Here is a 27,546-nt window from a genome sequence, read left to right as displayed (position 1 = left end):
GAATGGGAAACTTCTCCAAAGCGTGCAACACCACGGGTGCCACGTAAGAAACCTGGCCGTACCCTTCTTTTCCTACTATTAGCAGACGGGGCTGGCATGATGTTGGTTCGCAGAAAGCACTCCTAGAACAAGAGTTAAGAAAACAAGCTTATAAATGAGGTGCTGAATAGACACACAGATGTTCCAAGTAATTTTCCTATAGACTTTCTTTTCCCTCCCCAAATAATCCAAATGGCAGCGGTACATTAAATACATGTAAGATTTCCAGTTAAGTTATTCACTCATTCCAATTGTTTCACCTTCTTCCCTTGTGTTTCCTATTCTTTACTAAACCAAGACTGCAAATTAATATCCCTGCAATCTTGCTTTACTTTATTATAAATTTATTATTTATTATATATTTATTATATACTTTATTTTAAATTTATTTTTATTTAAAAATAAATTGGTGAGGAGCATTTGTTTCCCCACTACAATCAGGCTGTACCTCTGCTGGCTTAAATCAAAGATGCTAGAGACTTAGCCTTGCTCTAGAGGACAGAAAATCTTCTGGACAGCACAGCAATAGAAACTGAGAAAAATAACTGATCCAGCTGTGACAACATGATCTAACTTTCCAACTGTGGGCTTGCATGACTTCCATACTAAAATAGCACAAGATTAACACAACTTGGTGGCTTAACAAATAAAGACACCATTCACATTTTTCTCAAGGTGTTTTAACAAGCCATTTCTCAGTTTTCTTTCTGCTACATAATTCACTACTGGTTTAACAATCCTGGAAAACAGAAGGGCAAAAGGTGGCAACACAAACCCATAAAGTTGGGCTATTTTTAGCTAAAAGGACAGACTGCACATTTATGTGGTCTTGAGTCTTTCAAAGAATGCCATGGATTAAGTCAACGTGTTCTGGTAGTCTACGGATCACTTTGGCTTACGAAGAGAAGCCTGGGCTTTTCAATTTGGTCATTCAGAGCAACTTCATTACAACTTTAGTCCCTCCACCCTTTCTTCTTGTGAATACCAAGCACCCCTTCAACACACAAACTTGATGTTGCCCCTTCGTCTACCACCCCTCGCACTTTTAACAGCTGGAACTGTTTACAAAGACTCAGCAGACCTGAGAATTTAAACATAACAGGGATCTATCTTTCTTTACCTGCTGAAACAGAGGCATTTTTTCTCTGGTCCGTTAGGCATTCCATCTTTTAATTCATCTCCAGAAACCAAGGATGCATCGTCATCACTGTCAAACATATCATCTTGTAAAATAGGATTGAAATGCTCTGAAAGGCAAAAGAGGTTTGTTAACTTTCCTGAATAGCCTTTGTCTCTTTCTCTTCCATTAATACAGCTTCTAAATCAGTGCCAAAACCCTTTCTTCATTTGAGAGCACACACTGAAAGCTATTTCCTAGAGTTCAGCCCACCACAGATCTAAGGAGATGGCACAAGGCCCTACAAAGCTCTACTAAGTACCACTGATGTGTATGTATAAGGTACGCTACTCTTGGTGATTTTTTTCTCCCCCTTAGAATAAAGGAGATTACGAACAATTTCTGCAGTTGCTAAATAGCTAAAAAAACAAACAAACAAACAAACAAGACCATTTCTTTCTGGAGGAGGTTCCCACAATGAAAGCATGGGGATAAAGGATGTGATGGCCACAGAATTCCATTCATCTAGTAAATATCAATGCTAATTGATCTCATGTGCACGTGTATAGTACGATCCACAAACGTTTAAATTAGGAGACTGGTTAAAAAGGATGATAGCTAAAACAATATTTAGCTTAGACCAGTTATACTTGTATCCTGGTCCTGACATTCTTCAGAAAGGAATTAGAAACATTGACCTAGAAATGCTTCCCCTCCAAAGATCTGAGTTTTGATTTTTTAAAGAAAAATAGGTGCCTTATACTTCAAACCTCAAGTCAACCTCTACAAATGCTAATTATCTTAGCTGCCGTCAGAAGCAGGATGCTTCAGTAGAGAACGCATCGTCCTTTACTGTGTATTGAGTCATTCAGAGCTTCCATTTGGCATTTCAGTTTCGAATCCACAATAAAACCTATGTGTTGTATTCCAGACTTGCCCAAAAAAAAGACATGCACATGCAAATAATAAAATTCTACCACCATTATGTCTGAAAGCTATAAGTTGATTGCACAAACCACAAGTTTTTGCTTTAGCAGAATTATAAAGAAGTGGATGCTGTGGTTATACCTTGCTGTCGGTCCTCCTTTAGTGCAATCTGTGCATGCGGGAAGATCTTCTGCACAACTTGTAAAATATTCTCTACTGATCTTTGAAAAAGTGGCTTGAAAATGGGTGATAGTGCTTGTACGGGTGAAGCCTTGATCCGGTTTGAAGCTGGAACAACCTTCTTCATAGCCATGAAAAAGTCCTTTGCTTTTATTTTAATAGAATTAACGTCTAGTAGCAACTTCTCCCTACTTGCATAAATCTGAGGATAGCATTGGCGTAGAGAGCACAGCGCAGCTTCAGTACAGAGGGATTTGATATCTGCACCACAGTCTCCTAACAAACAAAAATCAAACGTTACATCAGTCAAGGCCCAGGTTTACAACATGCAACATTTAAAGAATTTGTAATGCCAAAACCAAACAGCATAACAGGGAATTCAAAGTGCTACCGCTCTGCAAGGATGTTTCATGTTGCTCACTGCCTGATATCCTGCACTTATGCAGCTGAAGCAGACTCCTCATCAAAAACTATACTCTTGAGGAAGATGCCCCAGAACCACTTAATGTTCTCAGACAACAAGAGGAACGACAACAAAGAGTAAATAGATGAAAGGATCTCACACAGATTGCTATGAAGGCGTGCCAGCTGCCTCGTTGACTAGTTGTGCAACAAGGCACAAGAGCATGGGTACTGCCTGGTACAAGCTAAGGTTCTTTACAACTTGGTCACAAGCAAGAATCCGTTTCTGTTTCAGTCTTACCAATGCATTTCTCAGCTAGTTCATCAAGCAACATGTCCGGTGGCTGAGGGGTCCAGTCACGAGTATGAATCTTGACAATTTCTTTTCTAGCCTGGAAGCAAAATCATTGCATTTTAGCTTGTCCCAAGTTTTCCTTAAAAATACCAACAAGAAACAAACAAACCAAAAGGCAAACAAACAAACAACAAAAAACAAAACAGTCCTCCCTCAAAACCCCTCATCTACTAATACACTTTTCTTACTTGCTCAACTTTCAAGTATTTTACAGTTATTTAATATACACTCTGCATTGTCAACCAGGAAATTGAATATTTCTTATTTGTTATACTGAACTTTTTCTAGGAACCTACAGTGAAAGAAAAGGCATTTATAGCTTCAATAACAAGTTTCCAAACTACGAGACCTAAGGACCCAGAGGAAAATACTGTAATGAAAAATTTATCCAGAAACATTTCTTTGCTGTCCAAAAAACTTCTCTAAAACTTAGCAAGCTTTCATTGGGACAGTCTCATTACTTCATCACATTTGCTTTCCAGTCAGTAAATTCACAGAAAGCACTTCTGGCACAATGCTTCCAATTGCTACAATTACTATAAAGAAGAAAAGAATTATGACTCAAACTACTACCACCGAGCAGGGGCACAATCAAATGCAAACACGTCCCCTATTCATTCATAAGTGAAGGATTGAGACCAAAAACACAACTTCATGATGAAAACACCCAAGTGGACTAAATAATTAAGCAAACAGGTACAACTTTGGGAATGAAAGGTTTGATTATAGAACTAACTACTTGGTGGTATCATCCTGACCATATATATCCAGTACCAGATTTGTCCTCCATGGAACAACGCAGTGTCTCCACGTATCACTCTTTTGTTCAAGTTGTCAATATTTTTTTTTTTTCCTATAAAGTTGGACTTTGCCATGGTAGCACTAACGTTGAATTTAAGTTCTCACCTCTTTATTTGGCAAGTTGAAGAGGAAGTGTCTGCCAAAGCGTCCTGGTCTTCGTAAAGCAGGATCTATAGAATCCAGTCTGTTAGTAGCTCCGATTACCACGATCTCCCCTCTGTTATCTATGCCGTCCAGAAGGGTCAGAAGAGTTGAAACAATGGAACAAATAGAAAAATATAAGTTTTACTTACTGGTTCAGTAAATTTTGTTACATTCCACATGACTTTCTTGATGCCGGAATAACCTTCTTCCTAGTGGTCATTCAAAACTGGGAAAAAAATAGTCTACCAAGTCGGGGTTTTTTTGATTTGATAATAAATCTGCAGACTGTTAAGTCATCAAGCACTTCAAGACTGTTTGAAATAATCTCTACGTTAATATAAAAGGAGTACCGCACACTTCTGCTCAGGAAGAAAATCACGGAAAATGTCAACTTTGATTTTAGATGTTGAATTTGTTGCAGTGAGATCTTCCTCATCGCACGATTCTATTTGGATTTAAACCACATTATCTATGGAGAGACCAAGATTAGGACAAGAACAGCACAGAGTTCAGCATGAAGCCAATCAGGAGCTCAAGTTTGTATTCTTTGTATTCAACTTTATCCTTCTCTTGCTGGAAGGACCTGCTTTTTGACTCTCCTTCTCTTCACTAGGAGCATGTTCCCTCTTGCTTTGGTAATGCTCTTTCTCAGTGGTTTTAGTCTTGTCCTTTGTATCTTGGCATCTCTCTGTAACAGCTGAGGAGGAAAGGTTTTTAGAGCTACATTCAGTGTCAGACTCGAGAGAGGAAGTATGCCGCAATTTCTCACCAGGCTCACAAGACTCTTTGCCAGACAAAACGGTTTCTTTTGAAATGAGGTCACGTTCTTTTGATCTTCTTGCTTTCTCCTTGTCTCCACCGTCATCACATTGGTACTGGGCGAGGTATTCATCGTTCCCAGGAGATTTCGGAGGGTCCACGACACTGCACAAAATAAAATCACATTTCTCACTTCTGCTGAAGGACGTGAATATTAAGAGTAAAACCTTCCAACGTCAAACAAACAAACAAAAACCTCCGGACTACAGGAACGCTCGCAAAGATATGCCATTTAGAAACCTCTCCGGTGATTAGGACACCTTCTTCAGCTCCCAGAGAAAGTGCTTTTTCCCCTCTTGCTTCTGAAGCCATTGCACTAAAAAAGCAAACGCATCTGTCTCCCTCCACATGCTGCTCTGAATAAGAGCCAGAATATTCAAAGCCACTCTATTTCTTCTCCCCACATAGCCGAAAAAACACCAGTTGAAAGAGTTTTCTACCTCTCTCCACGAATTTACATTCACATATCCTATGACTGCAAAAATAGAAGGCGGGGCTCAGGAGGAACAGCCAGTGCTGGAAATGAAAAAAAGCAGCCTGTTTCTTCAGAGTCTTAAGCCTATGCTACTAGGAACAAAACAAAACAAAACAAAACAAGAGGAGAGGAGAACAACGGCGGGAAATTTACCTATTCTCCAGGTGTTCAATTGCAAAGCCTCCTCTGGAGGATCAACAGTTGTGAATTCAGTGTGCTTAGGAGAAATCAGATCTACATCTGAACCACAACTATTTCAGTAGTATCACGAACTTCTGTTACTCTGAAGAAGCAGTCAGCACCGTTTCTATGTTAGGAAAGAGCTGAACAGAGTCTGTTACTCACATCAAGTAGTCAGGCAGGTTTCTTTAGGAAGGCTGGGTTTCACTAGAACATTACTAGCCTGTAAGCCTCATGGCATCACCTTCCATCTTGAACGCTGAACCTCCTTGCTCCCTACTATCTTCTTTGCCAAGATACAGCTGTCCACATTTACTTTTCCTACTTGGCTGGACTGAATTTAAGAAGATCTTGCATCTAAGAAAGGGAACAAAAGCTGCTGCCCAGCAGCGTCTGGCTCAGGGAGGAGTGAGAAAGCTCTGTGCAGCCCCCAGGGTCCGTGCAGCAGGAGGCAGGAGGTGCTCCAGGCTCACAGCAGCAGCTCCCCTGCGGCCTGTGCAGGGAGAGGCCCCTGGTGGAGCAGGCTGTGCCCCTGGTGGAGCAGGCTGTCCCCCTGCAGCCCATGGGTCCCCCGTGGAGCAGATCTCCACGCTGCAGCCCCCCTGCGGGTGGAGGAGCCCCCGGTGGAGCAGGTGGCTGTGGCCTGGAGGAGGCCGCGGCCTGTGGAGAGCCCCCGCAGGAGCAGGCCCCGGGCTGGACTGGAACAGGCTGTGCTGAGCCTGCTTTGCCCGTGACGCTCCTTGTGGAGTGATCTCCCTGTCCTTCTGGCAGCCCTTGAGCCCTTGCCAGCCTCTTTTCTCCCCTTGGCGTTGGAGGAGGGGCAGGGAGAGAGCGCTTGTGCTGGAGATCAGCTGCCCAGCTGAGGAAAACCACCACGGCTCTGTCTTGCCGCTGCTGCAGCACGCTGGTAGCAGCCAGCACCGTCTGTTCTTCGAGCCTCAGCAAGCCCACAGCATCTTCCCAGAAGGGATCCCTTTCCTTCACGCCTGACAGGCGCCGCCTCCAGAGGCTGAGGGCTTGTGCCCTGTTTGCAAGCGCTTTCTCAGTGCCCCCTTCCCCAGAGAAGGATCCCAGCTGCTTGGCTTCCCTGCCCTCTGCTGCCAGGCTCCCGCAGCTGCTGTCCCAGCAGCGCAGCAGCCAGCTGACAATGTGCTCGCCTGGAGGACAGCTGCAATCTTGTCCCATGGCTCGCAGCTCGCCCAGGGATGGGGATCACCTGCTTCCTGATGCTTTTCTCTCTGCTCTCCTTTCCAACAGCCTCCTGTGCCCTGGGATGGCCCTACCTTGGGGTAGGCTGCCTCGCCTTCCTCTTGCTCCTTCCCCTTCTTGGGAGGACTTTCTGCCCTTCCGAAACGAGATGACTTCTGCATGCATTCCTTCCCCTTGTGTGTATTGGTGCCTGAGACAGCAACGGGGTCGTCCCTGGAGCCAGCTGTAGGGCCTGTGCCAGGCTTGGAGGGGCTGCAGGGAACATGCCAGGGGCTGGAGTGGCTGGATGTGAAGTACTATCAGTAAAGAATTTCTTCCTAACATATATTAGAAATCTAACTTTTCAGTGTAAAGCTATTAGTCCATGTCCTGTCACTCCAGGCCCTGATAAAGACCCCCTCCCCAGCTTTCCTATAGGTTGCCTTTAAGTACAGGAAGGCTCTCGGCCTGGCACACAGTAAAAGTGATGGCAGATCCTTCACAATATTATTTGAATTTCACGTAAATAGAACAGACTATCAACTTACTTAGGAGAAGTAATACAATTTCAGAACTATTCAAAACCAAAGGCATTCCAAACTAAGTTTAAGTTCAGAGGAAATCCAAAGAAAAAAACTAATTTTGAAACTAATAATCAGAGACCATAATCTTCTTCAAATGATAGATTTTCCTCCTGTACTGGGTAATTTTGATCTGTCTTTAATGATCATCCAGACATGGCTTTGACACCGAGTATCTTGCTTTGCCTCTGCATTAAGTCTTCTTCTCATGTGAGGTAAATGTCCTGCTCTTATGGGATGGGCCTAGGAGACACACGCGCTGTGTCTCATGATGCTTGGATATCATCTTAATTCTGGGTGAAGATGAAAGGTCTCACTGCTTCCTGAACAGGGAAGTGGATGTCTGCAGTTAAGAACCCTCTGTCTAATCTAGAAACATGAAGGAAGGAGTTTGCTGGATTGCAAGTGACAGTGAAGAAAGCCACAGGTGACATATCAGACTGATTAAAATGTTATTTAGCTCAGGGCATGGCTAATGAAGTGGAGCTGGAATAGTTTGACGACTGTAATTACGCTCACTATCACTGTTACTTGTTTATAGGATGGTAATGCCTAAAGGTCCCACTGGAGCCTGAAACAAGGTTGTGCTGGGTGCTGCACGTGCATATCTCAGTAGCGCTTTGATAGCTAGTGATACAAACAGACAAAACAGAGATTGAAAGGAGAAACGGGGGGACAGAGATAAGAAGATCTTCCTGCAGGTCATTTAGGGTATGAGCCAGGAGTTCAGTGCATCCAGCTCTCTAGTGCTCTGCTGGCCCAGTGAGATGAATGGAAAACATTGCAGCCTTGGAAAAATAGTGCTTCTTCTAATTCTTTGGCCAGTTTTGATGATTTAGGACTGCTCTATTTATTTATTTATTTATTTTACTTTCCCCATTTGTGCTGGAGAAGGTGAACTTTTTAAATACCTATTCTGAATTCAAATATCATTTTCATTGTTATGTTTCTGTTTTGTTGGCACTATTCATAATGACTTCTACCCTTCAGTGGAAGCAAAAGCTTATCATACCATAAAACTGATAAAACAAAACATAAAACAAAACCAGGCTTAGAATGAAATTTTTGAGGCTTACAAATGCAAACTTTGAAATCTAAGGAAATGAATCATTGAGTCTGACTAAGCATCTCTGGGACTGGAGTGCAGAGAAGGCAGAGTTAAAATTCAAAATTCAGATGGGAAAAAAGCAATGAGAAAAGGTACATTTCAGAGGTTAAAAACTGCAAAAATAAAGTACGAATGACCCAAAACCTCCTTCACATAGGAAATTAAACAATAATAGTAAATGATACTTAAGCCACAGAACCCAGGGGGAACAAAGAGAACAAATTAGGACAGTTGCATACTCGAGGCAAAAATAGATCAAAAGTTAATGATGTCTCAAATGCTGCAAATCTTATTTCCTGCATCTAACAGCAACAACAATGTGATATTAAGGGCAGTGACAGGATTCCCATTGCAAATGAGGGTAGGGCACTAGGCACAACATCATCTGAGGTGAAATAAAAATCTACAGTGATTCAAGTGAAAAATGACAAGCTGATATCTACCTAGCCTATTAACAGCATTGGCACACAGAACAACTCAAGTAGGAAAAATACATCACAACTGTGCAAATCAGGGATAGAGGGATAGTCCCCAGAATGGGAGAGTAACAAATATACTTCTGTCCAGGAGAATGTAAAGAGTGATCCAGACAAGTGCAGGCCTGTTAGTTTGACATCAACGCTGGGCAAAGTTTTGTAGCAAGAAGAGATAAGACTAGGGAAGTAGCGGGTAATGTGGAATTTACAAGATAATTTATTAAAGCTAATTTGTTTCCAGAGAATTTAGTAGCTTGCCTTTGTAGGACCAGTGTTCCCCTACACAGGGGATGAACTACATCTATTTCACTTTCTGTGAGCTTCTGATACCTTATCTATGGATTTGGGCTTTGGGGCTGCAAGTGAATCAAGGGAGTTTGCAATTGTTCACACTGTTCGAAGAGGGAATTACCGGCAAAGGAGAGGTTACCTGTAGTGATTCTCAGAGACAGTTCTGAAACTGCAGCTGCTAAGGAGGCAAAGACTCATGGAGAAATGTAGGCTGGAAGGGAGCTCTGAAAACCCAACCTCCTATTCAGAGCAGAGATGACTTCAAATTTAGGTATGTTCAGTACGGATATGGTGGCCGAAGACTAAAAATTACATATGAGCTTTGAGATTTCCAGGTGACGTAAAGTTGGGAAGTACTACCGAGCCTGACAGAAGGATATCCCTTGTGATTGAAATGGTTCAGGTGAAGTGACATTTGATAATACAAAGTAGAGCCATGCTTAGAGATTCTCAACAAAGGGTGTTTTTTTTTTTTTTTTTTTTTTTTTTTTGTCATGTTTGCTATATGGCAGTCAGGAGTTTAAAACAAACAATAAAACAACAAAACCCCATGTTCATGCACTGTTAACAGAAGAACTGAAAAAGTTAAGTGGTTATATGGTATGTATGGCTATTCTTTTTTTTTTTTTTTTTTTTCTCCAGTATAAATACACCTGACAGGGCAGCCCTGCCACACATATAAGACATGAGGCAAAATTCTGCCACTTGTATTCACATTGAACTTAGGAGGAAGTGTTCAGAAGACAGAAGGAACAAGTTGCCTATTGTGTGGAAGGGAATTAAAGGACATCATTCTGCTCAGCCAGATGCCAGTTGAGAGAAAAATATGATGTCTCTGTGAAAATGCATTTCTTGAGTAAATATCAAGGAGAATTAGGAAATGTGTAAGTTGGGAGATACATCTGAAATGATGATTGCAGTTGGCTTATGAGGAACTTTGGACAGGAAATTGGTAGAAACTTCCCATTTTAAGAATAAAGTGCACCATAGATATGAAGTCAGCATTCACCTAAAGAGTAGAGGCCAACTCAAAGCCCCCACAACAAAGCAGTGGACAAACCAGAACACTAACATGTTGTGGTCTAGAGTCACACAGATATACATAAGTTTACTATACCTAAACATCTGAGGGGTTCCTTTGAGAGGCGGAGGGCTTGTGCCCCATTTCCATTTCCACTCTCAGTGTCCCCTGCCTCAGAGAAGGATCCCAGCTGCTTGGCTTCCCTGGCCTCTGATGCCAGGCTACCAGAGCAGGTATCCCAGCATCGCAGCAAACAGGTGACAATTTGAGTGCCACAGCAGTCCTCATTGCGAGCTGGACGCTCAGGGCACTTGCGGCCACCCACCTTTGTGAGCTCCAAGGCTGACAGTGACTCTCTGCTGAGCTGCCACGGCTCTCGGGTGTCCCGGTGACAGAGCTTTCGGCGCTAAGCTGACTGCCAGGGGAAAAGGCTGCCGTGAAATGGCTGCTCCACAATGCCAGGAGCAAGGTCTGCTGGGCTGGGGGTTCGCAGGGGAGCTCGGCCTTGGGCCTGGCAACTGCGCCTGGAAGCCAGGGACGGCCTTGGTGTGCAGCTGGACACCTGGGCCTGAGAAAGCAAGGTCTCTTTCCAGACACTTGGCACCATCGTCACCCAGTGGCTGTCTCAGGGGGACGAGAGAAATGCACAGCATCTCTTGCTTTCCTGAAAAAGGGATGGATTTGGACCCCAAAGCGAGCTCCTTTCTCTCGGAAGCATCACGTCCTCCTGTCTTTCTTGTATTTGGCTATGACTTTAGGAATCCCTGCAATCCCTGCAGCTGTGTCCCCTGCCAGCTTCTTGTGTGCCCCAAGCATCCTCGCTTGCAGGGCAGTAGAAGATGCAGAAAAGGCCTTGCCTTAGTGGAAGCACTGCCCTGCAGGAGCTCCAACAACCCTCTCAGCAGCACGCTGTAGCCCCCAAATGCCCCCGAAAGGGCACATTTCAGCTACTGGGAAGGAAATGAGTTCGCTCAAGGTGAGCTACCCGCTCAAGGCCCAGGTGTCTGTGAGGCAGTGTTGGCAAGGAGTCCTGTTGTGTGAGTCCGTTCTTTGTGGGTGCTCCGTCCCCACAAGGCTTGCTTTTCAAGGCCCAGGAGAGTCTTGTGGGCACTGGCCTGGGGTCCCAGGCTGAGCCAGCTGCTGGCTGGCAATCAGGGAGGCTCGCTCGGTGTCTTGGCTTGGGTTTGCGTGGCCAGGCTGTGGGAGCGGGGGGCTGCAGGGGTGTCCTCTGTGAGGAGAATGCAGCAGCTGCCCCATGGGAGCTCAGAGCCGCTTCCAGGAGGCTCCTTCCAGGAGGGACCCACCCGCTGCTGCCCAGAACGCAGAGCAAAAGGATGATGTTTGCGCCTGGGGGAGAGCCCATCTAAGAAAGGGAACAAAAGCTGCTGCCCAGCAGCGTCTGGCTCAGGGAGGAGTGAGAAAGCTCTGTGCAGCCCCCAAGGTCCGTGCAGCAGGAGGCAGGAGGTGCTCCAGGCTCCCAGCAGCAGTTCCCCTGCGGCCTGTGCAGGGAGAGGCCCCTGGTGGAGCAGGCTGTCCCCCTGCAGCCCATGGGTCCCCCGTGGAGCAGATCTCCACGCTGCAGCCCCCCTGCGGGTGGAGGAGCCCCCGGTGGAGCAGGTGGCTGTGGCCTGGAGGAGGCCGCGGCCTGTGGAGAGCCCCCGCAGGAGCAGGCCCCGGGCTGGACTGGAACAGGCTGTGCTGAGCCTGCTTTGCCCGTGACGCTCCTTGTGGAGTGATCTCCCTGTCCTTCTGGCAGCCCTTGAGCCCTTGCCAGCCTCTTTTCTCCCCTTGGCGTTGGAGGAGGGGCAGGGAGAGAGCGCTTGTGCTGGAGCTCAGCTGCCCAGCTGAGGAAAACCACCACGGCTCTGTCTTGCCGCTGCTGCAGCACGCTGGTAGCAGCCAGCACCGTCTGTTCTTCGAGCCTCAGCAAGCCCACAGCATCTTCCCAGAAGGGATCCCTTTCCTTCACGCCTGACAGGCGCCGCCTCCAGAGGCTGAGGGCTTGTGCCCTGTTTGCAAGCGCTTTCTCAGTGCCCCCTTCCCCAGAGAAGGATCCCAGCTGCTTGGCTTCCCTGCCCTCTGCTGCCAGGCTCCCGCAGCTGCTATCCCAGCAGCGCAGCAGCCAGCTGACAATGTGCTCGCCTGGAGTACAGCTGCAATCTTGTCCCATGGCTCGCAGCTCGCCCAGGGATGGGGATCACCTGCTTCCTGATGCTTTTCTCTCTGCTCTCCTTTCCAACAGCCTCCTGTGCCCTGGGATGGCCCTACCTTGGGGTAGGCTGCCTCGCCTTCCTCTTGCTCCTTCCCCTTCTTGGGAGGACTTTCTGCCCTTCCGAAACGAGATGACTTCTGCATGCATTCCTTCCCCTTGTGTGTATTGGTGCCTGAGACAGCAACGGGGTCGTCCCTGGAGCCAGCTGTAGGGCCTGTGCCAGGCTTGGAGGGGCTGCAGGGAACATGCCAGGGGCTGGAGTGGCTGGATGTGAAGTACTATCAGTAAAGAATTTCTTCCTAACATATATTAGAAATCTAACTTTTCAGTGTAAAGCTATTAGTCCATGTCCTGTCACTCCAGGCCCTGATAAAGACCCCCTCCCCAGCTTTCCTATAGGTTGCCTTTAAGTACAGGAAGGCTCTCGGCCTGGCACACAGTAAAAGTGATGGCAGATCCTTCACAATATTATTTGAATTTCACGTAAATAGAACAGACTATCAACTTACTTAGGAGAAGTAATACAATTTCAGAACTATTCAAAACCAAAGGCATTCCAAACTAAGTTTAAGTTCAGAGGAAATCCAAAGAAAAAAACTAATTTTGAAACTAATAATCAGAGACCATAATCTTCTTCAAATGATAGATTTTCCTCCTGTACTGGGTAATTTTGATCTGTCTTTAATGATCATCCAGACATGGCTTTGACACCGAGTATCTTGCTTTGCCTCTGCATTAAGTCTTCTTCTCATGTGAGGTAAATGTCCTGCTCTTATGGGATGGGCCTAGGAGACACACGCGCTGTGTCTCATGATGCTTGGATATCATCTTAATTCTGGGTGAAGATGAAAGGTCTCACTGCTTCCTGAACAGGGAAGTGGATGTCTGCAGTTAAGAACCCTCTGTCTAATCTAGAAACATGAAGGAAGGAGTTTGCTGGATTGCAAGTGACAGTGAAGAAAGCCACAGGTGACATATCAGACTGATTAAAATGTTATTTAGCTCAGGGCATGGCTAATGAAGTGGAGCTGGAATAGTTTGACGACTGTAATTACGCTCACTATCACTGTTACTTGTTTATAGGATGGTAATGCCTAAAGGTCCCACTGGAGCCTGAAACAAGGTTGTGCTGGGTGCTGCACGTGCATATCTCAGTAGCGCTTTGATAGCTAGTGATACAAACAGACAAAACAGAGATTGAAAGGAGAAACGGGGGGACAGAGATAAGAAGATCTTCCTGCAGGTCATTTAGGGTATGAGCCAGGAGTTCAGTGCATCCAGCTCTCTAGTGCTCTGCTGGCCCAGTGAGATGAATGGAAAACATTGCAGCCTTGGAAAAATAGTGCTTCTTCTAATTCTTTGGCCAGTTTTGATGATTTAGGACTGCTCTATTTATTTATTTATTTATTTTACTTTCCCCATTTGTGCTGGAGAAGGTGAACTTTTTAAATACCTATTCTGAATTCAAATATCATTTTCATTGTTATGTTTCTGTTTTGTTGGCACTATTCATAATGACTTCTACCCTTCAGTGGAAGCAAAAGCTTATCATACCATAAAACTGATAAAACAAAACATAAAACAAAACCAGGCTTAGAATGAAATTTTTGAGGCTTACAAATGCAAACTTTGAAATCTAAGGAAATGAATCATTGAGTCTGACTAAGCATCTCTGGGACTGGAGTGCAGAGAAGGCAGAGTTAAAATTCAAAATTCAGATGGGAAAAAAGCAATGAGAAAAGGTACATTTCAGAGGTTAAAAACTGCAAAAATAAAGTACGAATGACCCAAAACCTCCTTCACATAGGAAATTAAACAATAATAGTAAATGATACTTAAGCCACAGAACCCAGGGGGAACAAAGAGAACAAATTAGGACAGTTGCATACTCGAGGCAAAAATAGATCAAAAGTTAATGATGTCTCAAATGCTGCAAATCTTATTTCCTGCATCTAACAGCAACAACAATGTGATATTAAGGGCAGTGACAGGATTCCCATTGCAAATGAGGGTAGGGCACTAGGCACAACATCATCTGAGGTGAAATAAAAATCTACAGTGATTCAAGTGAAAAATGACAAGCTGATATCTACCTAGCCTATTAACAGCATTGGCACACAGAACAACAACTCAAGTAGGAAAAATACATCACAACTGTGCAAATCAGGGATAGAGGGATAGTCCCCAGAATGGGAGAGTAACAAATATACTTCTGTCCAGGAGAATGTAAAGAGTGATCCAGACAAGTGCAGGCCTGTTAGTTTGACATCAACGCTGGGCAAAGTTTTGTAGCAAGAAGAGATAAGACTAGGGAAGTAGCGGGTAATGTGGAATTTACAAGATAATTTATTAAAGCTAATTTGTTTCCAGAGAATTTAGTAGCTTGCCTTTGTAGGACCAGTGTTCCCCTACACAGGGGATGAACTACATCTATTTCACTTTCTGTGAGCTTCTGATACCTTATCTATGGATTTGGGCTTTGGGGCTGCAAGTGAATCAAGGGAGTTTGCAATTGTTCACACTGTTCGAAGAGGGAATTACCGGCAAAGGAGAGGTTACCTGTAGTGATTCTCAGAGACAGTTCTGAAACTGCAGCTGCTAAGGAGGCAAAGACTCATGGAGAAATGTAGGCTGGAAGGGAGCTCTGAAAACCCAACCTCCTATTCAGAGCAGAGATGACTTCAAATTTAGGTATGTTCAGTACGGATATGGTGGCCGAAGACTAAAAATTACATATGAGCTTTGAGATTTCCAGGTGACGTAAAGTTGGGAAGTACTACCGAGCCTGACAGAAGGATATCCCTTGTGATTGAAATGGTTCAGGTGAAGTGACATTTGATAATACAAAGTAGAGCCATGCTTAGAGATTCTCAACAAAGGGTGTTTTTTTTTTTTTTTTTTTTTTTTTTTTTGTCATGTTTGCTATATGGCAGTCAGGAGTTTAAAACAAACAATAAAACAACAAAACCCCATGTTCATGCACTGTTAACAGAAGAACTGAAAAAGTTAAGTGGTTATATGGTATGTATGGCTATTCTTTTTTTTTTTTTTTTTTTTCTCCAGTATAAATACACCTGACAGGGCAGCCCTGCCACACATATAAGACATGAGGCAAAATTCTGCCACTTGTATTCACATTGAACTTAGGAGGAAGTGTTCAGAAGACAGAAGGAACAAGTTGCCTATTGTGTGGAAGGGAATTAAAGGACATCATTCTGCTCAGCCAGATGCCAGTTGAGAGAAAAATATGATGTCTCTGTGAAAATGCATTTCTTGAGTAAATATCAAGGAGAATTAGGAAATGTGTAAGTTGGGAGATACATCTGAAATGATGATTGCAGTTGGCTTATGAGGAACTTTGGACAGGAAATTGGTAGAAACTTCCCATTTTAAGAATAAAGTGCACCATAGATATGAAGTCAGCATTCACCTAAAGAGTAGAGGCCAACTCAAAGCCCCCACAACAAAGCAGTGGACAAACCAGAACACTAACATGTTGTGGTCTAGAGTCACACAGATATACATAAGTTTACTATACCTAAACATCTGAGGGGTTCCTTTGAGAGGCGGAGGGCTTGTGCCCCATTTCCATTTCCACTCTCAGTGTCCCCTGCCTCAGAGAAGGATCCCAGCTGCTTGGCTTCCCTGGCCTCTGATGCCAGGCTACCAGAGCAGGTATCCCAGCATCGCAGCAAACAGGTGACAATTTGAGTGCCACAGCAGTCCTCATTGCGAGCTGGACGCTCAGGGCACTTGCGGCCACCCACCTTTGTGAGCTCCAAGGCTGACAGTGACTCTCTGCTGAGCTGCCACGGCTCTCGGGTGTCCCGGTGACAGAGCTTTCGGCGCTAAGCTGACTGCCAGGGGAAAAGGCTGCCGTGAAATGGCTGCTCCACAATGCCAGGAGCAAGGTCTGCTGGGCTGGGGGTTCGCAGGGGAGCTCGGCCTTGGGCCTGGCAACTGCGCCTGGAAGCCAGGGACGGCCTTGGTGTGCAGCTGGACACCTGGGCCTGAGAAAGCAAGGTCTCTTTCCAGACACTTGGCACCATCGTCACCCAGTGGCTGTCTCAGGGGGACGAGAGAAATGCACAGCATCTCTTGCTTTCCTGAAAAAGGGATGGATTTGGACCCCAAAGCGAGCTCCTTTCTCTCGGAAGCATCACGTCCTCCTGTCTTTCTTGTATTTGGCTATGACTTTAGGAATCCCTGCAATCCCTGCAGCTGTGTCCCCTGCCAGCTTCTTGTGTGCCCCAAGCATCCTCGCTTGCAGGGCAGTAGAAGATGCAGAAAAGGCCTTGCCTTAGTGGAAGCACTGCCCTGCAGGAGCTCCAACAACCCTCTCAGCAGCACGCTGTAGCCCCCAAATGCCCCCGAAAGGGCACATTTCAGCTACTGGGAAGGAAATGAGTTCGCTCAAGGTGAGCTACCCGCTCAAGGCCCAGGTGTCTGTGAGGCAGTGTTGGCAAGGAGTCCTGTTGTGTGAGTCCATTCTTTGTGGGTGCTCCGTCCCCACAAGGCTTGCTTTTCAAGGCCCAGGAGAGTCTTGTGGGCACTGGCCTGGGGTCCCAGGCTGAGCCAGCTGCTGGCTGGCAATCAGGGAGGCTCGCTCGGTGTCTTGGCTTGGGTTTGCGTGGCCAGGCTGTGGGAGCGGGGGGCTGCAGGGGTGTCCTCTGTGAGGAGAATGCAGCAGCTGCCCCATGGGAGCTCAGAGCCGCTTCCAGGAGGCTCCTTCCAGGAGGGACCCACCCGCTGCTGCCCAGAACGCAGAGCAAAAGGATGATGTTTGCGCCTGGGGGAGAGCCCATCTAAGAAAGGGAACAAAAGCTGCTGCCCAGCAGCGTCTGGCTCAGGGAGGAGTGAGAAAGCTCTGTGCAGCCCCCAAGGTCCGTGCAGCAGGAGGCAGGAGGTGCTCCAGGCTCACAGCAGCAGTTCCCCTGCGGCCTGTGCAGGGAGAGGCCCCTGGTGGAGCAGGCTGTCCCCCTGCAGCCCATGGGTCCCCCGTGGAGCAGATCTCCACGCTGCAGCCCCCCTGCGGGTGGAGGAGCCCCCGGTGGAGCAGGTGGCTGTGGCCTGGAGGAGGCCGCGGCCTGTGGAGAGCCCCCGCAGGAGCAGGCCCCGGGCTGGACTGGAACAGGCTGTGCTGAGCCTGCTTTGCCCGTGACGCTCCTTGTGGAGTGATCTCCCTGTCCTTCTGGCAGCCCTTGAGCCCTTGCCAGCCTCTTTTCTCCCCTTGGCGTTGGAGGAGGGGCAGGGAGAGAGCGCTTGTGCTGGAGCTCAGCTGCCCAGCTGAGGAAAACCACCACGGCTCTGTCTTGCCGCTGCTGCAGCACGCTGGTAGCAGCCAGCACCGTCTGTTCTTCGAGCCTCAGCAAGCCCACAGCATCTTCCCAGAAGGGATCCCTTTCCTTCACGCCTGACAGGCGCCGCCTCCAGAGGCTGAGGGCTTGTGCCCTGTTTGCAAGCGCTTTCTCAGTGCCCCCTTCCCCAGAGAAGGATCCCAGCTGCTTGGCTTCCCTGCCCTCTGCTGCCAGGCTCCCGCAGCTGCTATCCCAGCAGCGCAGCAGCCAGCTGACAATGTGCTCGCCTGGAGTACAGCTGCAATCTTGTCCCATGGCTCGCAGCTCGCCCAGGGATGGGGATCACCTGCTTCCTGATGCTTTTCTCTCTGCTCTCCTTTCCAACAGCCTCCTGTGCCCTGGGATGGCCCTACCTTGGGGTAGGCTGCCTCGCCTTCCTCTTGCTCCTTCCCCTTCTTGGGAGGACTTTCTGCCCTTCCGAAACGAGATGACTTCTGCATGCATTCCTTCCCCTTGTGTGTATTGGTGCCTGAGACAGCAACGGGGTCGTCCCTGGAGCCAGCTGTAGGGCCTGTGCCAGGCTTGGAGGGGCTGCAGGGAACATGCCAGGGGCTGGAGTGGCTGGATGTGAAGTACTATCAGTAAAGAATTTCTTCCTAACATATATTAGAAATCTAACTTTTCAGTGTAAAGCTATTAGTCCATGTCCTGTCACTCCAGGCCCTGATAAAGACCCCCTCCCCAGCTTTCCTATAGGTTGCCTTTAAGTACAGGAAGGCTCTCGGCCTGGCACACAGTAAAAGTGATGGCAGATCCTTCACAATATTATTTGAATTTCACGTAAATAGAACAGACTATCAACTTACTTAGGAGAAGTAATACAATTTCAGAACTATTCAAAACCAAAGGCATTCCAAACTAAGTTTAAGTTCAGAGGAAATCCAAAGAAAAAAACTAATTTTGAAACTAATAATCAGAGACCATAATCTTCTTCAAATGATAGATTTTCCTCCTGTACTGGGTAATTTTGATCTGTCTTTAATGATCATCCAGACATGGCTTTGACACCGAGTATCTTGCTTTGCCTCTGCATTAAGTCTTCTTCTCATGTGAGGTAAATGTCCTGCTCTTATGGGATGGGCCTAGGAGACACACGCGCTGTGTCTCATGATGCTTGGATATCATCTTAATTCTGGGTGAAGATGAAAGGTCTCACTGCTTCCTGAACAGGGAAGTGGATGTCTGCAGTTAAGAACCCTCTGTCTAATCTAGAAACATGAAGGAAGGAGTTTGCTGGATTGCAAGTGACAGTGAAGAAAGCCACAGGTGACATATCAGACTGATTAAAATGTTATTTAGCTCAGGGCATGGCTAATGAAGTGGAGCTGGAATAGTTTGACGACTGTAATTACGCTCACTATCACTGTTACTTGTTTATAGGATGGTAATGCCTAAAGGTCCCACTGGAGCCTGAAACAAGGTTGTGCTGGGTGCTGCACGTGCATATCTCAGTAGCGCTTTGATAGCTAGTGATACAAACAGACAAAACAGAGATTGAAAGGAGAAACGGGGGGACAGAGATAAGAAGATCTTCCTGCAGGTCATTTAGGGTATGAGCCAGGAGTTCAGTGCATCCAGCTCTCTAGTGCTCTGCTGGCCCAGTGAGATGAATGGAAAACATTGCAGCCTTGGAAAAATAGTGCTTCTTCTAATTCTTTGGCCAGTTTTGATGATTTAGGACTGCTCTATTTATTTATTTATTTATTTTACTTTCCCCATTTGTGCTGGAGAAGGTGAACTTTTTAAATACCTATTCTGAATTCAAATATCATTTTCATTGTTATGTTTCTGTTTTGTTGGCACTATTCATAATGACTTCTACCCTTCAGTGGAAGCAAAAGCTTATCATACCATAAAACTGATAAAACAAAACATAAAACAAAACCAGGCTTAGAATGAAATTTTTGAGGCTTACAAATGCAAACTTTGAAATCTAAGGAAATGAATCATTGAGTCTGACTAAGCATCTCTGGGACTGGAGTGCAGAGAAGGCAGAGTTAAAATTCAAAATTCAGATGGGAAAAAAGCAATGAGAAAAGGTACATTTCAGAGGTTAAAAACTGCAAAAATAAAGTACGAATGACCCAAAACCTCCTTCACATAGGAAATTAAACAATAATAGTAAATGATACTTAAGCCACAGAACCCAGGGGGAACAAAGAGAACAAATTAGGACAGTTGCATACTCGAGGCAAAAATAGATCAAAAGTTAATGATGTCTCAAATGCTGCAAATCTTATTTCCTGCATCTAACAGCAACAACAATGTGATATTAAGGGCAGTGACAGGATTCCCATTGCAAATGAGGGTAGGGCACTAGGCACAACATCATCTGAGGTGAAATAAAAATCTACAGTGATTCAAGTGAAAAATGACAAGCTGATATCTACCTAGCCTATTAACAGCATTGGCACACAGAACAACAACTCAAGTAGGAAAAATACATCACAACTGTGCAAATCAGGGATAGAGGGATAGTCCCCAGAATGGGAGAGTAACAAATATACTTCTGTCCAGGAGAATGTAAAGAGTGATCCAGACAAGTGCAGGCCTGTTAGTTTGACATCAACGCTGGGCAAAGTTTTGTAGCAAGAAGAGATAAGACTAGGGAAGTAGCGGGTAATGTGGAATTTACAAGATAATTTATTAAAGCTAATTTGTTTCCAGAGAATTTAGTAGCTTGCCTTTGTAGGACCAGTGTTCCCCTACACAGGGGATGAACTACATCTATTTCACTTTCTGTGAGCTTCTGATACCTTATCTATGGATTTGGGCTTTGGGGCTGCAAGTGAATCAAGGGAGTTTGCAATTGTTCACACTGTTCGAAGAGGGAATTACCGGCAAAGGAGAGGTTACCTGTAGTGATTCTCAGAGACAGTTCTGAAACTGCAGCTGCTAAGGAGGCAAAGACTCATGGAGAAATGTAGGCTGGAAGGGAGCTCTGAAAACCCAACCTCCTATTCAGAGCAGAGATGACTTCAAATTTAGGTATGTTCAGTACGGATATGGTGGCCGAAGACTAAAAATTACATATGAGCTTTGAGATTTCCAGGTGACGTAAAGTTGGGAAGTACTACCGAGCCTGACAGAAGGATATCCCTTGTGATTGAAATGGTTCAGGTGAAGTGACATTTGATAATACAAAGTAGAGCCATGCTTAGAGATTCTCAACAAAGGGTGTTTTTTTTTTTTTTTTTTTTTTTTTTTTTGTCATGTTTGCTATATGGCAGTCAGGAGTTTAAAACAAACAATAAAACAACAAAACCCCATGTTCATGCACTGTTAACAGAAGAACTGAAAAAGTTAAGTGGTTATATGGTATGTATGGCTATTCTTTTTTTTTTTTTTTTTTTTCTCCAGTATAAATACACCTGACAGGGCAGCCCTGCCACACATATAAGACATGAGGCAAAATTCTGCCACTTGTATTCACATTGAACTTAGGAGGAAGTGTTCAGAAGACAGAAGGAACAAGTTGCCTATTGTGTGGAAGGGAATTAAAGGACATCATTCTGCTCAGCCAGATGCCAGTTGAGAGAAAAATATGATGTCTCTGTGAAAATGCATTTCTTGAGTAAATATCAAGGAGAATTAGGAAATGTGTAAGTTGGGAGATACATCTGAAATGATGATTGCAGTTGGCTTATGAGGAACTTTGGACAGGAAATTGGTAGAAACTTCCCATTTTAAGAATAAAGTGCACCATAGATATGAAGTCAGCATTCACCTAAAGAGTAGAGGCCAACTCAAAGCCCCCACAACAAAGCAGTGGACAAACCAGAACACTAACATGTTGTGGTCTAGAGTCACACAGATATACATAAGTTTACTATACCTAAACATCTGAGGGGTTCCTTTGAGAGGCGGAGGGCTTGTGCCCCATTTCCATTTCCACTCTCAGTGTCCCCTGCCTCAGAGAAGGATCCCAGCTGCTTGGCTTCCCTGGCCTCTGATGCCAGGCTACCAGAGCAGGTATCCCAGCATCGCAGCAAACAGGTGACAATTTGAGTGCCACAGCAGTCCTCATTGCGAGCTGGACGCTCAGGGCACTTGCGGCCACCCACCTTTGTGAGCTCCAAGGCTGACAGTGACTCTCTGCTGAGCTGCCACGGCTCTCGGGTGTCCCGGTGACAGAGCTTTCGGCGCTAAGCTGACTGCCAGGGGAAAAGGCTGCCGTGAAATGGCTGCTCCACAATGCCAGGAGCAAGGTCTGCTGGGCTGGGGGTTCGCAGGGGAGCTCGGCCTTGGGCCTGGCAACTGCGCCTGGAAGCCAGGGACGGCCTTGGTGTGCAGCTGGACACCTGGGCCTGAGAAAGCAAGGTCTCTTTCCAGACACTTGGCACCATCGTCACCCAGTGGCTGTCTCAGGGGGACGAGAGAAATGCACAGCATCTCTTGCTTTCCTGAAAAAGGGATGGATTTGGACCCCAAAGCGAGCTCCTTTCTCTCGGAAGCATCACGTCCTCCTGTCTTTCTTGTATTTGGCTATGACTTTAGGAATCCCTGCAATCCCTGCAGCTGTGTCCCCTGCCAGCTTCTTGGGTGCCCCAAGCATCCTCGCTTGCAGGGCAGTAGAAGATGCAGAAAAGGCCTTGCCTTAGTGGAAGCACTGCCCTGCAGGAGCTCCAACAACCCTCTCAGCAGCACGCTGTAGCCCCCAAATGCCCCCGAAAGGGCACATTTCAGCTACTGGGAAGGAAATGAGTTCGCTCAAGGTGAGCTACCCGCTCAAGGCCCAGGTGTCTGTGAGGCAGTGTTGGCAAGGAGTCCTGTTGTGTGAGTCCGTTCTTTGTGGGTGCTCCGTCCCCACAAGGCTTGCTTTTCAAGGCCCAGGAGAGTCTTGTGGGCACTGGCCTGGGGTCCCAGGCTGAGCCAGCTGCTGGCTGGCAATCAGGGAGGCTCGCTCGGTGTCTTGGCTTGGGTTTGCGTGGCCAGGCTGTGGGAGCGGGGGGCTGCAGGGGTGTCCTCTGTGAGGAGAATGCAGCAGCTGCCCCATGGGAGCTCAGAGCCGCTTCCAGGAGGCTCCTTCCAGGAGGGACCCACCCGCTGCTGCCCAGAACGCAGAGCAAAAGGATGATGTTTGCGCCTGGGGGAGAGCCCATCTAAGAAAGGGAACAAAAGCTGCTGCCCAGCAGCGTCTGGCTCAGGGAGGAGTGAGAAAGCTCTGTGCAGCCCCCAAGGTCCGTGCAGCAGGAGGCAGGAGGTGCTCCAGGCTCACAGCAGCAGTTCCCCTGCGGCCTGTGCAGGGAGAGGCCCCTGGTGGAGCAGGCTGTCCCCCTGCAGCCCATGGGTCCCCCGTGGAGCAGATCTCCACGCTGCAGCCCCCCTGCGGGTGGAGGAGCCCCCGGTGGAGCAGGTGGCTGTGGCCTGGAGGAGGCCGCGGCCTGTGGAGAGCCCCCGCAGGAGCAGGCCCCGGGCTGGACTGGAACAGGCTGTGCTGAGCCTGCTTTGCCCGTGACGCTCCTTGTGGAGTGATCTCCCTGTCCTTTTGGCAGCCCTTGAGCCCTTGCCAGCCTCTTTTCTCCCCTTGGCGTTGGAGGAGGGGCAGGGAGAGAGCGCTTGTGCTGGAGCTCAGCTGCCCAGCTGAGGAAAACCACCACGGCTCTGTCTTGCCGCTGCTGCAGCACGCTGGTAGCAGCCAGCACCGTCTGTTCTTCGAGCCTCAGCAAGCCCACAGCATCTTCCCAGAAGGGATCCCTTTCCTTCACGCCTGACAGGCGATGCCTCCAGAGGCTGAGGGCTTGTGCCCCGTTTGCAAGCTCTTTCTCAGTGCCCCCTTCCCCAGAGAAGGATCCCAGCTGCTTGGCTTCCCTGCCCTCTGCTGCCAGGCTCCCGCAGCTGCTGTCCCAGCAGCGCAGCAGCCAGCTGACAATGTGCTTGCCTGGAGGACAGCTGCAATCTTGTCCCATGGCTCGCAGCTCACCCAGGGATGGGGATCACCTGCTTCCTGCTGCTTTTCTCTCTGCTCTCCTTTCCAACAGCCTCCTGTGCCCTGGGATGGCCCTACCTTGGGGTAGGCTGCCTCGCCTTCCTCTTGCTCCTTCCTCTTCTTGGGAGGACTTTCTGCCCTTCCAAAACGAGATGACTTCTGCATGCATTCCTTCCCCTTGTGTGTATTGGTGCCTGAGACAGCAGCGGGGTCGTCCCCGGAGCCAGCTGTAGGGCCTGTGCCAGGCTTGGAGGGGCTGCAGGGAACATGCCAGGGGCTGGAGGGGCTGCAGGGACCATGCCAGGGGCTCGAGGGGCTGCAGGGTGTGTGACAAGGCTTTGAAGGGCCTCAGGTCCTGCCGCAGTGGTTGAAGTCGATGCAGGGAACATCAGAGTTGTTGGAGGGGCTGCAGGTAGAATGCCAGGGCTTGCAGCAGCTGCAGGCTGCGTCACAGCTTTGCATCAGGTCAAGACGCATTTTCCTAGAACCATACATTTCCTCCTGAAGGGGCTGAAGAGCATGGAATGGTCTTCAAAATGCACAGAGCAGACCCCAGCAAATGTAGAGCTGCTGCTAGCAAGTAGGTAACTTTATTGTTCCTGTTGTTAATTTTGTTTCACAACAACAGATGCAAATATGTATCTTGAATGAGGGCAAAGGTGACCTTGGATCTGAAGCACACAGGCGTTCGCTAGTGTCCCCCCATCTGGAGTGAATCCAGAATGACTCGGAAGGAAAAATAAAGTCCAAACCAGTGCGTTGTGATAAAGAGAGTTTAATAGGGTAGAAAAGGAATAAAAACCAACAAAATAATAAATAATGATACTTACAGTTTATAAGATATTAATATATAAAAATATTTAATACTATTAAATACTTATAATTTTATAATAATAAAACAATGCCATACCGTACAACACAGTCAATAAAGTGGATTTAATTAAATAAATAAGAAAACCAATAAATTAAATGAAAATTAAAAAATTTAAATTTAATACAAATAAAACCCATTTTTCCCATTCCAATGAATTGCTATCCCCATCATCACTTCCCATCCCACTGATCATTTGCTATCCCAAAGACCTCCCAGTTCTTATCCCCTTGGCATGCCAGTGCAAGAAGAAGTGCTCTGCAGGCAGAGGCCTTGCTGAGTGACCACCTAAGGAGAGGAATTTGATCCAGAAGGCAGGAAGGAAGAGTAATGCCCCGAAAGAAGAAGCAAGTCTTGTCTCTCAGCCCTTTGGTGTCCCAAGCAGCAGTTGCCATGGCCAAGCTTTCCCAGCCCAGCTGCTGCCAGCATCTCCCCAGCTTGCCATTGCCACCTTCCTGGGTGAGGCGCGCGCGCATTTGCCATTGGCGCTGTTGCCATCGCTGTGAGTGGCAAGCCCATCCCCTAGCTCCAGCACGAGAGAGGGGAGAGGGCAAGCGAGAGGGGCAAGGGCTGAGGAGCGTGGCTGAAGCTGGAGCAGGTGCCTGCAGAGGTCTCTGTGCCTGCCTGGGTGCTGCGGGGGCCGTCGAGGAGAAGCCCGAGGTCGGTCACGGGTAGCTGGAGCCTGGCACTGTCGGCGGGGCGCTGGGCATGCTGCTGGGGCTGCTGGAGGTGGGCTGCGGCTGCACACAGGCCAGCTGGCACGCTGGCCCCAGCGCCTTGGCCCTGGCCCCCAGCGGCTGCAAAGTCTCGCTGGGGGTCTTTGTCCCCGGCTGCTGGCGCTGCAGCGTCCTGGCCCCGCTGGCCTGGGGACAGAGCCTGTCCTGGGGCCGCACGGCACGGGGCTCCCCACTCGGAGTCTCCGGCAGCAGCCGCGCTCTGCGGGGAGGTGGCGCCGCTGCTCCTTGCCCCCCTGCAGCCCCCGGGCTTCGCGCTCTCTTGCTGGGTGCCGTGGTGCTGTTGATCGCCAGCTGCTGCGCGCTGCTGCCTGCTTCCCTGCTGCTGCCAGCCACCGTGCTGCTGCCAGCCGTCTTCCCCTGGCACGGTCTCTTGCGGCCTTGGCCAGCCTGGCCCAGCAGCGTCTTCCTCTCCTTGCCGGGGGGGTTCTCCGTCGTCGGCCTCCTGTGCTGGCAGCTCTGCGCTGTCCCGGGGGTGCTGCTGGGCGCAGGGCGCTTGGCCCCCCGCTTGGTGCCGGTGGACGCAGGGGCAGGCGGGGGACTCTTGAGGGGACCCAGGGGGCGTTTGGGCAGGGGTCTCCTATGGTCACTGCGGCCCTTGGGGTTGGGGCGTTTCTTGGGAGAACTCGGGGGGGATTTGGGCTGGGGTCTACGAAGGGCACTGCGGCCCTTGGGGTTGGGGCGTTTCTTGGGGGAACTCGGGGGGGATTTGGGCTGGGGTCTACTAAGGGCACTGCGGCCCTTGGGGTTGGGGCGTTTCTTGGGAGAACTCGGGGGGGATTTGGGCTGGGGTCTACTAAGGGCACTGGGGACCTTGGGGTTGGGGCGGGTCTTGAGGGAACGCTGGGGGGGTTGGGGCAGGGGTCTACTAAGGGCACTGAGGAGCTGGGTGTCAGGGAGGCTCCTGGGGGGACTCAGGGGTGGACTGGGTAGGGGGCTCCTAAGCGCACTGGGCAGGGGACTGGCTGCAGGGCTGAGCGGGGGGCTCACTGCTGGCACGACGGGGGACTGCAGCGACAGCCCACCCTCAAGCTTCTCGGGGCGCAGCCCAGGGGTTGAGGGGACCTCACCGAGGGCTCCTGTGGCTTCCAGTCCCTGCGTGCTCGGCTCCTCGATGTCCTCGCAGAGGTCGGGCAGCTGCGAGAGGAAGCGGCTGAGGGCAGGACTGCTGGGCAAATCGGGGAAGGCGTCCTGGGGCTCCACGGCATCGAGCCAGCTGAGCAGCTCCTCCATGCCGGGGATGGGAATGTCCAGGTCGGCCAGGAGCTCGTCCTGCATGTGCTGCAGCTGCTGGCTGTCCCCTGCCAGCTCTGGAAAGGCCTTGGCAAAGGCATCAGGGCCCAGCTCGGGCAGCTGCGGGGGCTCCTCAGGCACCTGCGGGGCTGTCGCCGCTGAGGACGAAGCAAGAAAATCCCCCAAGACGGGCGATGTCAGCTTTCCCATGGCCCCTGGGTGTGGGGCGCCCAGCGGCCGGCTGTGCCAGCCCCAAACTCACCGTCAGGCGTCGCCGTCTGGGTGCTGGCGGTCCTTGGAGCCTGGGCAGGCTTGGGGGCAGTGGGGCCGGGCAGCGGGGGCCCCTGGTCCTCGCTGAGCCCCACGGCGTGCAAGCAGGGCTCCGGCAGCTGCCCCCGGCTGCTGCTCAGGGTGCGGGGCGTGGGGAGCGCCTGCCCCCGCAGCGGAGGCCCCGGGACGAGGGGTGGCGGGGGGTTGCGCTGGGCGGGGGCCTGCAACAGGCAGGTGCCTGTGGGGTGCAGGAGCTCCCCATGGAGCACGGCCCTGGGCCCCAGCCCCAGCGCATGGTGGGGTACCAGTGTCCCCGTCACCATGGGCTGTCCCCACTGATGGACACAGGGGGCACAGGGAGGAGCGGTGTGGGGGAGCTGCCCCCCGGCGGGGAGCTGCACCAGCTGCAGCTGGTGCCCCATGGTTGGGAGCTGCACCAGCTGCAGGTTTTGCTCCACAGCGGGGAGCTGCACCAGCTGCAGGTTTTGCCCCACAGCGGGGAGCTGCACCAGCTGCAGCTGGTGCCCCACGGCGGGGAGCTGCCCCACAGCAGGGAGCTGCCCCCCGGCGGGGAGCTGCCCAAGCTGCAGGTGGTGCCCCTGGGCTGGGAGGTGCCCCCCAGGTGGCAGCTGCACCCCGGCGGGGAGCTGCAGCACCTGCCCCTGGACCCCCGGCACCACGTGCCAGACGGTGGCCTGGGGCAGCGCGGAGGGGAGGGTGGGTACCTGCGGGGGCTGCAAGGGCAGCGCCGTCGCTCCGGGGAGGGAGGGCAGCAGCCAGGCAGCCACCGTTGGCGGCACGGCTGGGACGACGAAGGGGGAGTTTTGCGTCTGCGC

The 27,546-nt window shown here is 49.2% G+C and overlaps 1 protein-coding gene across 1 annotated transcript; it reads right to left on the bottom strand.

The window, feature by feature from the left end:
• Nucleotides 1-134: 134 nt before the first annotated feature.
• Nucleotides 135-26,824, bottom strand: LOC311428478 (uncharacterized protein; the record flags this gene model as incomplete). The annotated part of the gene is made up of 3 exons (XM_084539909.1): nt 26,703-26,824; nt 25,851-26,598; nt 135-147 (listed from the first exon to the last, which is right to left on the bottom strand). The coding sequence occupies exons 2-3, from the start codon at nt 26,483-26,485 to the stop codon at nt 135-137; spliced, it is 648 nt and encodes a 215-aa protein (XP_084396035.1). The 5' UTR covers nt 26,486-26,598; nt 26,703-26,824.
• Nucleotides 26,825-27,546: the final 722 nt, after the last annotated feature.

Source organism: Aythya ferina, assembly GCF_964211825.1.
Source record: "Aythya ferina genome assembly, contig: HAP1_SCAFFOLD_86, whole genome shotgun sequence".
Classification (NCBI taxonomy): domain Eukaryota; kingdom Metazoa; phylum Chordata; class Aves; order Anseriformes; family Anatidae; genus Aythya; species Aythya ferina.
This window is presented reverse-complemented; position numbering and strand designations above follow the sequence as displayed.